The sequence below is a fragment of the Sander vitreus genome, chromosome 3 (genome assembly GCF_031162955.1).
Source record: "Sander vitreus isolate 19-12246 chromosome 3, sanVit1, whole genome shotgun sequence".
Classification (NCBI taxonomy): domain Eukaryota; kingdom Metazoa; phylum Chordata; class Actinopteri; order Perciformes; family Percidae; genus Sander; species Sander vitreus.
The window spans coordinates 16,419,757-16,433,846 of NC_135857.1; the positions used below are offsets into that span (position 1 = coordinate 16,419,757).

At 41.0% G+C, this 14,090-nt stretch overlaps 1 protein-coding gene across 4 annotated transcripts in view; it reads right to left on the minus strand.

Annotated features, from left to right (window-relative positions):
- Window positions 1-14,090, minus strand: part of mettl16 (methyltransferase 16, N6-methyladenosine) — a 28,631-nt gene that overhangs the window by 11,676 nt on the left and 2,865 nt on the right. For all 4 annotated transcript variants that reach the window (XM_078246256.1, XM_078246255.1, XM_078246257.1 and 1 more), the window contains exons 3-6: window positions 2,081-2,268; window positions 1,187-1,327; window positions 509-624; window positions 171-313 (exon numbers count right to left, since the gene is read on the minus strand). In XM_078246256.1, coding sequence (XP_078102382.1) covers window positions 171-313; window positions 509-624; window positions 1,187-1,327; window positions 2,081-2,268 — 588 coding nt within the window. The remainder of the gene's footprint in view (window positions 1-170; window positions 314-508; window positions 625-1,186; window positions 1,328-2,080; window positions 2,269-14,090) is intronic.

Here is a 14,090-nt window from a genome sequence, read left to right on the forward strand (position 1 = left end):
GATTTTGTGAACCGTACCACCCCTACTGAATACTAACAGTTTCTGTGATTGGGCACCAAAAATCTGGTTTACATTTGCTTTTACACACACAACAAATGGGAAACTATGGGAAGAAATCACGTTTGAGTAAGATTTGATTTTGCAGGTCAAAGTCCAGCTCCTTATCTCACCGCAAGCGTTTCTTGAGCTGCAGGCTGTCATGAATGATCCGCTTGACAAACTCCAGTTCCCCGCCCTCCGCCATGATCTCCGTCACCCCTCCTGTGTTCACTGAGCTTGGAGGAGCTCGCCGTGAGTTCCTGGAGTTTACCCCCTGGAGAGAGCAACAAGACAGACAGAGATTAAGATAAAATCCTATTAGAAGCCTGTTACTATCGTGTAAACAAACACACTGAACAGGGGCAATGTTTACACTCAATGAGCCAAACACTTGTGTATCTATCCATTCTGAATTTAAATGTTCAGGACATCAGTAAAACGTTGAAGTTTAAGGCAGGGAAACACTCACCTTTGCTTCAAGCTGATTGGCAAAAAAAGGAGGGTTGCACATGCAGAAGTCATATACTATTTCTGTCTCTTCCTTTAAGGCGTCCATCAGTAAAGTCTTTTGAGGGACTTTGACAACTAGGAAAGTGCAAACACACTGAAGTGAGGCAGGGATTTGTAAGTTCAATGTTTTAGCTAATCATGACAGCTCTTGGAAAAAAACTAAACAAGGCAAAAAGCCTCTAAACAATGTGCCAAGTTGACAATCATGACAGAAACGAGTTCTCAGTCTAAAACTGTGGCCTTCGATCGCACTGTGCAATTGAAAGTTTTGCTGACCAAAGACAGACCATGTCAAAACTCTGACAGTGTCTAAAAAGTTAGGATGACATTTTCACTATGACAGCTGCTACAGCCTTCCTTGGTCTGGTCTGGTATGACCAGTAGCTTATGGAGGCTAATGTTAGATAGCAAACATTAGATTATATATGTTTTAATGTTACTTTACATTTTGGCATTTACCATTATCCCATAATCTGTTACTTGTAGCCACAGTGGCCACAGTTCTGCCAAAGTTGCATAGTCATATAGACACACTAGGTGAGACAATATACAAACACTACACTGAAAGACCGGTTTCAATGCAGCAGTCTAATGTCTTGGGATGCATTGTTCTTCAGGATGACTGGACTACATTTACCTTTAATGAGGTCAGACAGGTTGTTCTGCTCCACGTTTTTCGTAGCGTAGTCAAAACAGATGTTGTCCACCTCTGTGGCCAGAAAGTACCAGCTGTTCATTGTGGCTCCGAGTAAGGGGTAGATACAAGACGCACCAGTGCCTGAGGACACACACAGATTTTTGACAGCTTGAGGATGTGTGTGTTCATTAGGATGATGAATGGTTATGAGTTTCATTGGACAAAATGGAAATATGTTGTATAAAGTAAATGGTAAAGGGACAATAATGTCAGCTCCAGCAGCTGTTATTAAATCATTCACATATGACAACAACTGCAACCGCATAATTCAGTGCAGCTCAGATAAAAGTGGCACCAGTTAGTGAAGGAAACACCCAGCGGTGATCAATCAGGGAGCAGACGGCTTCAATCTGCTTACAGAAAGGTTCAGGGTCACCAATCAGTGACCTGAGGCCCCAAAGAGGATGGACACGCAGGCGCACGCACACACACACACAAAGACACATGCCCAAAGACAGACATCTTTTTCCTCCGACAGACAGAACGGCAAACACGCTGTGACATGTGGATGGGGATTTGGCTGATAAATGCTGGGAACACTGGGAATGACTGGGCTCATGTATACCAGCTGGAAGCACCAACTGACATTTTGTGTGCTGCTCGGAGCTGCTGGAAGCCACATCCAGAATAAACAAGAGCAGTGGTCCCAAACGCTAATTAACTGGGGGGCACTCACTTGAACAAACACGTTTTTTGTGTGATTTTCCCCCCTCAGTTACATGAAAAGTCAGCTTCGGTTTATTGGGAGCATCCTCGCCACGATGATCAAAGTGAAACCTATCGCACACACTGTAAAAGATGTGAACCAAATGACACAAATAGTGGTGGTGGTACCGATGTCGATGCCCCTGCGTGGTTGCTTCTGGCCATCGATGAGGTCCTCCACCCAGTGGATGTAGTTGAGGCGGAGGGGGACGGTGGGTATGAGGCGCTCCAGAGGGATCTCAATGGTCAAACCAAAATCCTCCTTCAGTAGGGTGCAAGTCAGCGCTCGCACTGCCTCTGGCTCTTTGAAATTCACACTGGAGAAACAAACATGGCTGAATGAGTTCATGTTAGCATTTAAATCCGTTTGTCCATTTTTTAAAGTGCCCATATTATGAAAAAAATCACTTTTTCTGGGATTTGGGGTGTTATTTTGTGTCTCTGGTGCTTCCACACGCATACAAACTTTGAAAAAAACCATCCATGCTGTTTTGAATGAGATACAGGTTTCTGAATGTGTCCTGCCTTCAGTCTCCGGGTGAGCTGGTCAAAATCTGCACGGCTTTCTACGTCACTAGCCGAGACGAGGGGCCTAGGGGGCCAACCGTTAGCATGCTAGCTCGTTCTCAATGTCAAAACACTGCTACAACACACACAAATTCACCCTAATCTACAAAATAAATTGTATAGAACTACTTACATGTCCCTGTTCTGCAGGTATTCCACACAAAGTTGGAAGTGCGCCCTCATTTAGAAGAAGTCTCCCGGCTAATCCTGCCTTGTACAGGCCGAAGTTGGAGAAACGGCTAGCTAGCTCATGTAATCCTTACCTAGCTACTATCACTAGCGCATGTGCGACTGACAACAAAGATGTTACAGAAGTTGCGAGGTCTCACTCTGTAGCTAAAACAGAGACCTGACACAGGGTGAAAAGAGGAGCTGCAGCAGTGTGCAGTACAACAAAAACATGGTGTTTTTTGAAGATTAAACCATGTAAACCTATTCTGATACAATCTCAAATTACAATTATGAACCTGAAAATGAGCATAATATGGCCACTTTAAAAGAAAGGGTTTGTAAAAAAACAAAAAAAACAACCCCACAAGTTTAAATGTATTTTAAATTTTAATTAAACTAAGGTGGCTTTATAAGAAGTTTAAAACAATTTCCAGCCCTGGAAATTGAAGTTTAGAACAGACAGTTAGGGTAATAATTCTACTGTTCACCTTTGTTTTCTCCTCCAAATAAGTTTGTTTAACGTTAAACTGAAGGTTATTTTATTACTGATAGAAATGGTGACCAAAGCTACAAGAATAAAACCGATGTTGTATGAAACCAGAACTGCCCTTTCAGGAGGAGGATTTCAAATTAGTGAGTTGCTGATCCTCTTGTTTTATCAATGAGGCGAGCTGACAGCAATTTACCAAACTGCTCTTAATACTGCACTTCATTAACCCTCTGCTCCTCCAGCCTGCTGTAGCACTCTGCACTGATCCCCATTACGCCACACCCCCCACACACACACACGACAACAGGGAGATAAGCAGCCCATCAATTCACAATCCCTTGCTAATGACAATGAAATTCACATTTTCAACATTGCTAAGACCTCCCACTTTTTACTCCCAATTCTCAGTCCCACTCGTTCAGCTCTCCCGTCTTTTCCTCTCGACATGTTTAATGGTTTCAGCTGTCACACAAGCGGGCACAAGTGCAGCAGACAGAACGAGTGGGTGAGATAGGTATAATTAAAGCTTCTCTGAGCGCTTTCGCACCTTGGCAGATGTAATTAGACACATCCTGGTGATGGCAGTGTCTGGCACCTCACCAGTTTGGTGTGAGCAAAAAAAAAAAATAAGTAGTGCTAGTAGAGATGGAAAAATAAGTCTGGGTTCCAAAAAAGCCAAACTCTGATTTTGTTTTGTTTTTGTTTTTGATGTTGTCAAATCAATTATACGTGAAGAGCTGAAATGTTTTGCTCTCTCAGTATTCAGCTACTCTTCAGTGGAATTTCACAACAAATAACAGTGCATCCCAATTTCCGTTTTTTTTCTCCCTTTCATCTAGGCCAATTTGATGCCCAGAATGCCTCCAACAATTAGATTTAAGCAGGTGTTTAGAATGATAACAGTCCTGTGTTGCTTCACGTACCAGTGAGAAATAAAAATATTATCCAGGAAGTCAAGTTTAAGTATGAGATCCAAGAGTTTGAAGGTTTACGAGACACTAAAACGCTGCACCAGTTTATAATATAATGAGGAAGGACTTGCTCTGCGAAGGTATCATTGTGGCAATCATTTCATCTTTCTTTATGAAGATCACAATCTAATGCAACTGGAATGTGCACTCACATTAATTTGATTTGCTGGGCAACCCTGCAATTTCTTGCCAAAGCCCTTTGCTTATAGCATCCCCGCTAAAGGACCAAAGTTGGTCTGAGCAACATTAAAGCACAATTAAGATTTGAAATGGTACTTGATATTAAAATTACATGGTGCATATCCTTAAACATATTTTCTTTTTTATCAAGTTATCACAAACTAACCGATACAGAAGTGTAGAAATACTGGACAAAATTAGTTGGGCTAACATTAACATGCGTTATTTTTATTCATGCGATTTTAACACACATATGCAGGTCAGGACATGAGAGCGAGGATTTTCCCTGTTCATTTAGAAAGTGAACAGAAGTTGGTGTGTTGTACTCTTACTCCATGTTTTCTGGCAATTTTTTTTTAATTATTCCTTAGTCTGGACAAACTGAAGTTAACTACAGATGTGGAAGCAACAAAATACAGGTGAGGAGCCTCGTTTGAGGCGCTGATCATGGGCCACAATGTCAATGGCTGGGAATCTATGTGTGCACGCCATTCCCCATCGCTCTCTCTCCCCTCATTTTGTATAATCTCTCTGTCAGCTGCATAATGAAAAGGCATAAAAGGCCATATATATATATATATATATATATATATATATATATATATATATATATATATATATATATATATATATATATATATATATATCACAGTGGTGTGAAAAAGGTTTGCCCCCTTCCTCATTTCCTGTTCCTTTGCATGTTTGTCACACTTAAGTGTTTCGAACATCAAACCAATTTAAACAAATAGTCAAGGACAACACAAGTAAACACAAAATGCAATTTGTAAATGAAGGTGTTAATTATTAAAGGTGAAAAAAAATCCAAACCATCATGGCCCTGTGTGAAAAAGTGATTGCCCCCCTAAACCTAATAACTGGTTGGGCCACCCTTAGCAGCAACAACTGCAACCAAGCGCTTTGCGATAACGTGCAATGAGGCTTTTACAGCGTCCCTGGAGGAATTTTTGGCCCACTCATCTTTGCAGAATTGTCCTAATTCAGTTACATTAGAGGGTTTTCGAGCATGAACGGCCTTTTTAAGGTCATACCACAACATCTCAATAGGATTCAGGTCAGGACTTTGGCTAGGCCACTCCAAAGTCTTCATTTAGTTTTTTCTTCAGCCATTCGGTGGTGGACTTGCTGGTGTGTTTAGGATCATTGTCCTGCTGCAGAACCCAAGTTCGTTTCAGCTTGAGTACACGAACAGATGGTCGGACATTCTCCTTCAGGATCTCTTGGTAGACAGCAGAATTCATAGTTCCTTTTATCACGGCAAGTCTTCCAGGTCCTGAAGCAGCAAAACAGCCCCAGACCATCACACTACCACCACCATATTTTACAGTTGGTATAATGTTCTTTTTATGAAATGCAGTGTTCCTTCTACGTCAGATATACTTGGACACACACCTTCCAAAGAGTTCCACTTTTGTCTCATCGGTCCACAGAATGTTGTCCCAAAAGTCTTGGGGATCATCAAGATGTGTTCTGGAGAAATTGAGACAAGCTTTGATGTTCTTTTTGCTCAGCAGTGGTTTTCTCCTTGGAACTCTGCCATGCAGGCCATTTTTGCCCAGTCTTTTCCTGATGGTGGAGGCATGAACGCTGACCTTAACTGAGGCAAGTGAGGCCTGCAGTTCTTTGGACGTTGTTGTGGGGTCTTTTGTGACCTCTTGATGAGTCGTCGCTGCGCTCTTGGGGGTAATTTTTGGGCGGCCGGCCACTCCTGGGAAGGTTCACCACTGTTCCATGTCTTCGCCATTTGTGGATAATGGCTCACTGTGGTTCGCTGGATTCCCAAAGCTTTGGAAATGGCTTTATAACCCTTTCCAGACTGATAGATCTCAATTACTTTCTTTCTCAATTGTTCCTGAATTTCTTTGGGTCTCGGCATGATGTGTAGCTTTTAAGGATCTTCTGGTGGACCTTACTGTGTCAAGCAGCTCCTATTTAAGTGATGCCTTGATTGTGAACAGGTGTGGCAATAATCAGGCCTGGGTGTGGCTAGAGAAATTGAACTCAGGTGTGGACAACCACAGTTATAGTATGTTTTAACAAGGGGGGCAATCACTTTTTTCACACAGGGCCATGATGGTTTGGATTTTTTTTCTCCTTTAATAATAAACACCTTCATTTACAAATTGCATTTTGTGTTTACTTGTGTTGTCCTTGACTTTTGTTTAAATTGGTTTGATGTTCCGAAACACTTAAGTGTGACAAACATGCAAAGGAACAGGAAATGAGGAAGGGGGCAAACACTTTTTTCACACCACTGTATATATATATATATATATATATATATATATATATAAATAAAATCATAAGTAAGACCGAGTGCAAAACAGGGGAGAAACCAGCATCACTGCTGAGGTGACTCTGGTCACTCAACTCTGCATCTTCATTCTGGAGTGATAACAAAGACAAATGACCCTCCGGGTGTGAGAGACGGATACAAATGGGAAGCGATTTACCTGTAGAGCCTGACATCAATCTTACCCTGTGTCTCTTCACGTAATGAACATATTAGGTTAATGATCCTGTTTAATCAGCGGTGTGACCTCCTCGAGGAAAGCTAACACCTGGCTCTCCTTTGAGGATGTACTACACGTTTTCAAAAGACAAACCAGTAAAGACATTTGCACTTTTAAAAATGGCCTGAGCTTAGAGGAGGAATCGAGCTGAGGGAGAAGTGATACATCAGCAAAAAGCTCACTCTTCCTCAAGAAAGAAAAAAAATTAAAGCCTGCCTCTCTCAGATACTCTGCCCTCTTTCATTTCTCCTCTGAGGCATCATTAGATAAGGATCAATATTCAGAGAGGGAGCCTGCAAGGCCAGCCCTCTATTTTTAGCCCTGATGAGTATGTGTGTGTGTGCAATGCAGACCGATCACTCCCATCCGCTCTGTGAATGCCTCGTCTCCATAGCAACCCCACCTACTGAACAGATGAGGAGAGCACGCAAATCCGGCCACGCTGGAGCAATGGCTGATGGCAGACGGAGCGTGAGCGTGCCCGCGATTTACGTCTGTGCTGCCACGCAGGTGCACTGCTGCGTGCTTACGACATTAACAAGGCTGACGGGACACAGTGTGGGACAAACCTGGATGAAAAAGTTGTGATGACACTAAATATACTATACTGTTTGATGATAAGACGAGTATTGGGGGGGGGGGGAGGTAGAAAGCAGGAATCAGTTATAACTCAAAACTCAACTCCAGCTCACGTCCAGGTAAAACAGCAGGACCAGGTAAAGGAAACAGAGTGAGACGAAGGTGAAGAAGAGATTTAAGTGCTGAGAAGGATGAAGCGGAAGACATCATTAGACCGAAAGGGAGTTTACTGCTGAGACAAACAGCTCGCTCTCACCTCCACGCTACATGATCAGCATGAAAGCACACACTCTGTCCACAGAGAGGTGACCTTCAAGGTATATCCTCCTCACTCTGAGTGAGGTTGGGAGGCATTATGCAGTTTAGCGGCAACTTCTTCCCTTGTCAGGTTTCTGTGCATGAGTGCATCACTTAAAACTCAACATAAAATGATTTTGAATATCTCTGAGCTCATTTAGTGATATTTTTGCAATTCTGCAGATATGCTGATGATGCAAACAATGGCTAGTTTAGGTGCATTTGCGCCCAAGTATTGAAACAAAAAGACAAACAAAAAAGTAGAGAAAATAGAGCATTAACAGTCTCCATTAATCCTGTCATTGAGTTTAAGTGAAAAAAGACAGACAGAGGCAATAAAAAACATCTTGTGTTTAGGTTTTGGGGTGAAGTTTACTCATCAGCCGACAACCAATTAGCCAATCACTTGAGTTTATGTAATGGGATCTGTTTATGTCGGCTCCTGAACGCTTATTGGAGCGGCTTACCAGTAACTCTGTGGCCAGGACACAACCCAAATTATGATTAATAAATAACTGGTTTTCAGATAAATGATTTGGAGTATGGTAATGGTTATGCCTTGAAATGAAGGTAAAGCACAGAAGTCACACAGTTGATGGCAGCCTCTTCACAGCAAATTCAGTAAGTGAAAGGTTTTAAAAAAAGAATGTCCTACGCAACTTCCCTTAACTCTCCCATCAGATATTAAAAAAAATATCTGCAAGGTATAAAAACTGCTGGGCTTTCCAGTGCAGCTGATCAGCAATTGTTTTACATTCATCAATTTATAATGTGGCATCAGAGGTCATCATTATTCATCCACATCTCCTCTATTGCTAAGAACATGTTAAATAATATATCTCGAAAAAAAAAACTGGTGTGAAAATTTAACATTTCATTATTACAGAAGTGAAAATCCTTCCGCAGATGATCGCCTCCCAGCCCATAAAAAAATATTACTACCAAATGAAATGTCACCCAGGCTGTTGCATTTTTAATACTCATTCATGCCTCCTAATCCCACTCCTATAACTGCCTGATCTGAGCCACCCAAAAACTGAAACAAACCAACATTCATATTTTATCTCTTCCTCACTTCAATTCCAAATCACATCCTCCATATTTCTTCTCCTGCTGCCTCTGGTCTGAGCACGACTCTCTGCCCACCGCTATCAGTCCTCCCCACTGACGATCCCTAAATGAAGGGAGACGTATCTCCCCTGAGGATTGAGTGAGTGTCTCCCCAAGATTACTCTCATCCCTAACTTACTGCTTAAATACTTAAAAAACCCAGTAGATGAATTCATTTGGAAATACAAAACCACACTAATCCCTCCACTGATGGAATGACAGACTGACTGGAAAGAAGAGCCAAATTTCTGCAGACGGCTAACCAGAGCTGGTACCACACACGAAGGGAGACCCAAATCCTGGACATCCATTTATGCAGCAGGCAAAGAGAACAAAGTGGCAACTGACTCCAGCCCGAGTCGTTGTCTTATTATTGTGCAATATACTACTAAAGCTATTTGTTTAAAGAATACACAGACTTTTTAGGTGCTGGACATAAAAAAACGAAGAATGTTTACAACACATCTTAAGGACTTGTCGCCAATAAAAAATGTTTAGCCATGGTACCGGCATGGCCCAAGGGATGTCAGTCACTCAGTCCACCACTGTGGTCCAGACTGAAATATCTCAACAACTGTTGGATGGATTGTCATGACATTTTGTACAGACATTTATGTCCCCGTCAGGATGAATTGTAATAACTTAGGTGATCCCATGACTTTCACCTAGTGTCACCATCAGGTCAAAATTACAATGTGTCCAATACTTTAGTTTATGACTAAATAGCTGCAAAACTAACAGTATTCCCATCAACCTTAGCTGTACTTTGTGTTTAGTGCCAATTAGCAAAATGTTAACATGCTAAACTAAGATGGCCAACATGATAAACATCATGATGTTAGCATTATCATAGCAAGCATGTTAGCATGCTGATTGTAGCCTCACAGAGATGCTTGCATGGCTGGGGACTATTAGTCTTGTTCTTGGATAAATGACTTAAATGATTAATCAAAATCGTTTGTCAATCTTCTGTCAATCAACAAATCTAATCTACTAATGGTTACACCGCCAAATACTGTTTATTAAAAGTAGATCATGAAGTCTGCTTTACGGCTAGAAACCAACGTTTAAATTTCTTTGTCATTTCACATTTTTTGTTGTAAAAATATTACACATAACTATCTAGTTGTCCAATTCCCCAATTGTCTAAATTTCCACACTGGCTGTCCAGCCCTCACACTACCAGCCGATTGTCTGTCTGTTGGTGAGCCACAGACACCACAAAGTGATAATTAACACCTGTCACAGAAGGACATCCAGTCGAGTTTTACAACGTGCCCACACACGCACATGCCCGGCCCGCCATGAGATGATTGACTGGCCACCTCACAACCACAAAAGGATCAGCCCACACCAATATGTTCACATTCACACACAGATGTTCAGGCTCGCTGCAGTGACACCATGTCGGCATTCATCTGCATAACACAGAAGTGATTTCCTCACTGAGCAGACGTGGTACCGGTTTCATAAAACACAAACAAAGAGGGAGGAGAGTGTCTCTGTCCTGACAGATGAACAGCAGACCTCAAATACAAGTCTCACAATAACTGTCAGCTCTTACATTCTTTGGGAGTTCATTGCTTTGTTTTGACGGACATTTGTATCAATTGAGAAGAATTCAAAAATAAATGAATTTAAATATATAAAATGACAAGCTGCCATGTCTTGGTAAAAAAGACAAGAACCAACTTAAGATAAATCGTGAAATGCTAGTCTGGTTGTTTTTTTACTAAAATAAATGAGAGTGGGGAAAACGCCCCGGACAGCAAAAGAGGCAAAAGTAATTTGACAAGACTAAAATACAGCTTAGCTGGCATTACAACTGCACATTTGATATGCTTTTATGGGGTCTTGCTCTCATGATGGCTTTCATTTTTTTCATTGTATTGTTTCTCAAAAAAGGCCTACGTGTTGGTAATAACACGTGTCATCTATCAGATTAGCACAAACATTGTTGATTTACTTAATTTTCAGACAAAAATCTAATTTCACACTAAGTTATTTAAGAAATAAATTAGAAGGACAATCAGCACTTTGCACGGAAAAAAACTCAGAGATCCACTTTAAATTACAAGCACATCTCTCTGGAAAGAATTACAAATAGGATGTTTGCCGAAGAACAGCAGGTCATTGCAGCTGTAATTATTACTGGGGTGAAGGTGTTTATTTAGCCACATGCGTCACCTCCCTTAAATCATTACATGTCATTTAGCTGACGCTTTTATCCAAAGCGACTTCCAATTAAGTGCTTTCAAACCTGAAAGTGCAAACTCCAGACAACAAGTAGTAAGTGCAAGTACATTAGCTTTAAATAAGCTAAACCACAAAGAGCCATATGAAAGTGCAGCTTCAAGAAAGATGTATTTTTTTTAATTTTTTTTTTTTATGTTTATCCGAGGTGTAGACGGAAGAGATGTGTTTTTATCCTTCGGCGGAAGATGCGTAGGCTTTCGGCCATCCTGATGTCAATGGGGAGCTCATTCCACCATTTAGGAGCCAGGACAGCAAACAGACGGGATTTCCAGTCCAAATGGAGATTCCCTTAACTGAACAATGGTGAAATGTCATCATAGTGGATTACAGCTTTTTTGTATCAAGGATGAATTCAAAATATAACTAATGACAAGGTATTCATTTTTGTCTAAATTTGGTATTTAACATAACACAAAATGTGACTCAATTCATTCTTCTCCAAATAAAACTCTGACTATTGGAGATATACTGATGACTGTGATCGCTGGTTATAGCAATAAACTGCAGACACTAATTTGCAACAGCAGGTAAAGCACAGGTGGAAGTAATAACATTAACAATGGGTGTTTCTCAATCTCAAGAATGCAAAGAACGGACTTGTGTTCTTGGGGAGAACGTTCTTGCTGGTTGTTCTTGGAAGAATGAACTAGCAAGTTCACACGCACAGAAAACGCTGTTAACAGTTTGAGATGATGCGTTCTTCCTGTTATTGCTCAACATCCCCAGCACAGAGGCTACCTGCAGGGCTCCAAAATAACAGCTAGAAATAAAAACCACAACAATATAACCACTTTGTATTAAAACAATCTCCAGACAAGAAAACCTCATAATGCTACAACTATTGCAATAATATTGACAAATAAAACTTATTGAGCTTTAATTTTTATTGTTTATGGTTTAGCTCAAACACCCCTTACTTATTCAAAAGAGTGGAACGCAATCCCAACTATTATTAGTGTATAAGTCAGTTTAAATTAAAAAATAAGTAGGCATATGCCCTGGTGTGTCCTATGTGTTCCTATTAGTGTTATGTGGAATTATTATTTCTATATTATTGTAGTGCACTGTATATGCCCAGGGACAACAGATGGAAATTACCAATTCAAATTATAAAGGTTGGTGTCTCCCCTTTAGTCTACATACAGTGGGCCAAAAAAGTATTTAGTCAGCCACCAATTGTGCAAGTTCTCCCACTTAAAAAGATGAGAGAGGCCTGTAATTTTCAACATAGGTACACTTCAACTATGAGAGACAAGATGAGAAAAAGAAATCTAGAAAAATCACATTGTAGGATTTTTAATGAATTTATTTGCAAATGATGGTGGAAAATAAGTATTTGGTCAATAACAAAAGTTCATCTCAATACTTTGTTATATACCCTTTGTTGGCAATGACAGAGGTCACAACAACGTTTTCTGTAAGTCTTCACAAGGTTTTCACACACTGTTGCTGGTATTTTGGCCCATTCCTCCATGCAGATCTCCTCTAGAGCAGTGATGTTTTGGGGCTGTCGCTGGGCAACATGGACTTTCAACTCCCTCCAAAGATTTTCTATGGGGTTGAGATCTGGAGACTGGCTAGGCCACTCCAGGACCTTCAAATGCTTCTTACGAAGCCACTCCTTCATTGCCCGGGCGGTGTGTTTGGGATCATTGTCATGCTGAAAGACCCAGCCACGTTTCATCTTCAATGCCCTTGCTGATGGAAGGAGGTTTTCACTCAAAATCTCACGATACATGGCCCCATTCATTCTTTCCTTTACACGGATCAATCGTCCTGGTCCCTTCGCAGAAAAACAGCCCCAAAGCATGTTTCCACCCCCATGCTTCACAGTAGGTATGGTGTTCTTTGGATGCAACTCAGCATTCTTTCCCCTCCAAACATGACGAGTTGAGTTTTTACCAAAAGGTTCTATTTTGGTTTCATCTGACCATACGACATTCTCCCAATCCTCTTCTGGATCATCCAAATGCTCTCTATCAAACTCCAGACGGGCCTGGGCATGCACTGGCTTAAGCAGGGGGACACGTCTGGCACTGCAGGATTTGAGTCCCTGGCGGCGTAGTGTGTTACTGATGGTAGCCTTTGTTACTTTGGTCCCAGCTCTCTGCAGGTCATTCACTAGGTCCCCCTGTGTGGTTCTGGGATTTTTGCTCACTGTTCTTGTGATCATTTTGAACCCACGGGGTGAGATCTTGCGTGGAGCCCCAGATCGAGGGAGATTATTAGTGGTCTTGTATTTTTTGTCTTCCAATTGTTCCCACAGTTGATTTCTTCACACCAAGCTGCTTACCTATTGCAGATTCAGTCTTCCCAGCCTGGTGCAGGTCTACAATTTAGTTTCTGGTGTCCTTTGACAGCTCTTTGGTCTTGGCCATAGTGGAGTTTGGAGTGTGACTGTTTGAGCTTGTGGACAGGTGTCTTTTATACCGATAACAAGTTCAAACAGGTGCCATTAATACAGGTAACGAGTGGAGGACAGAGGAACCTCTTAAAGAAGAAGTTACAGGTCTGTGAGAGCCAGAAATCTTGCTTGTTTGTAGGTAAATACTTATTTTTGCAAATAAATTCATTAAATATCCTACAATGTGATTTTATGGATTTGTTTTTCTCATCTTGTCTCTCATAGTTGAAGTGTACCTATGTTGAAAATTACAGGCCTCTCATCTTTTTAAGTGGGAGAACTTGCACAATTGGTGGCTGACTAAATACTTTTTTGCCCCACTGTAACATGTCATAGCATGTTACCACTTTATATACAACTGTTCATTTATCATACAGACTGAAACTCAACTTCTAATAAATCAGAAAACAAATACACCCAAAAAAATATGAACTAAATACTAAATCTAAATGTGGCATAATTTAAACAAGTCTCCCGAAAAGAAACGGATATTAAGGCAGTTAACCATAGGTTCCTGTTAATCTTATGATGGACCTGTGTTGTGATATTTAAACAAACGATCAGTCAACGGCGAAATAAAAGC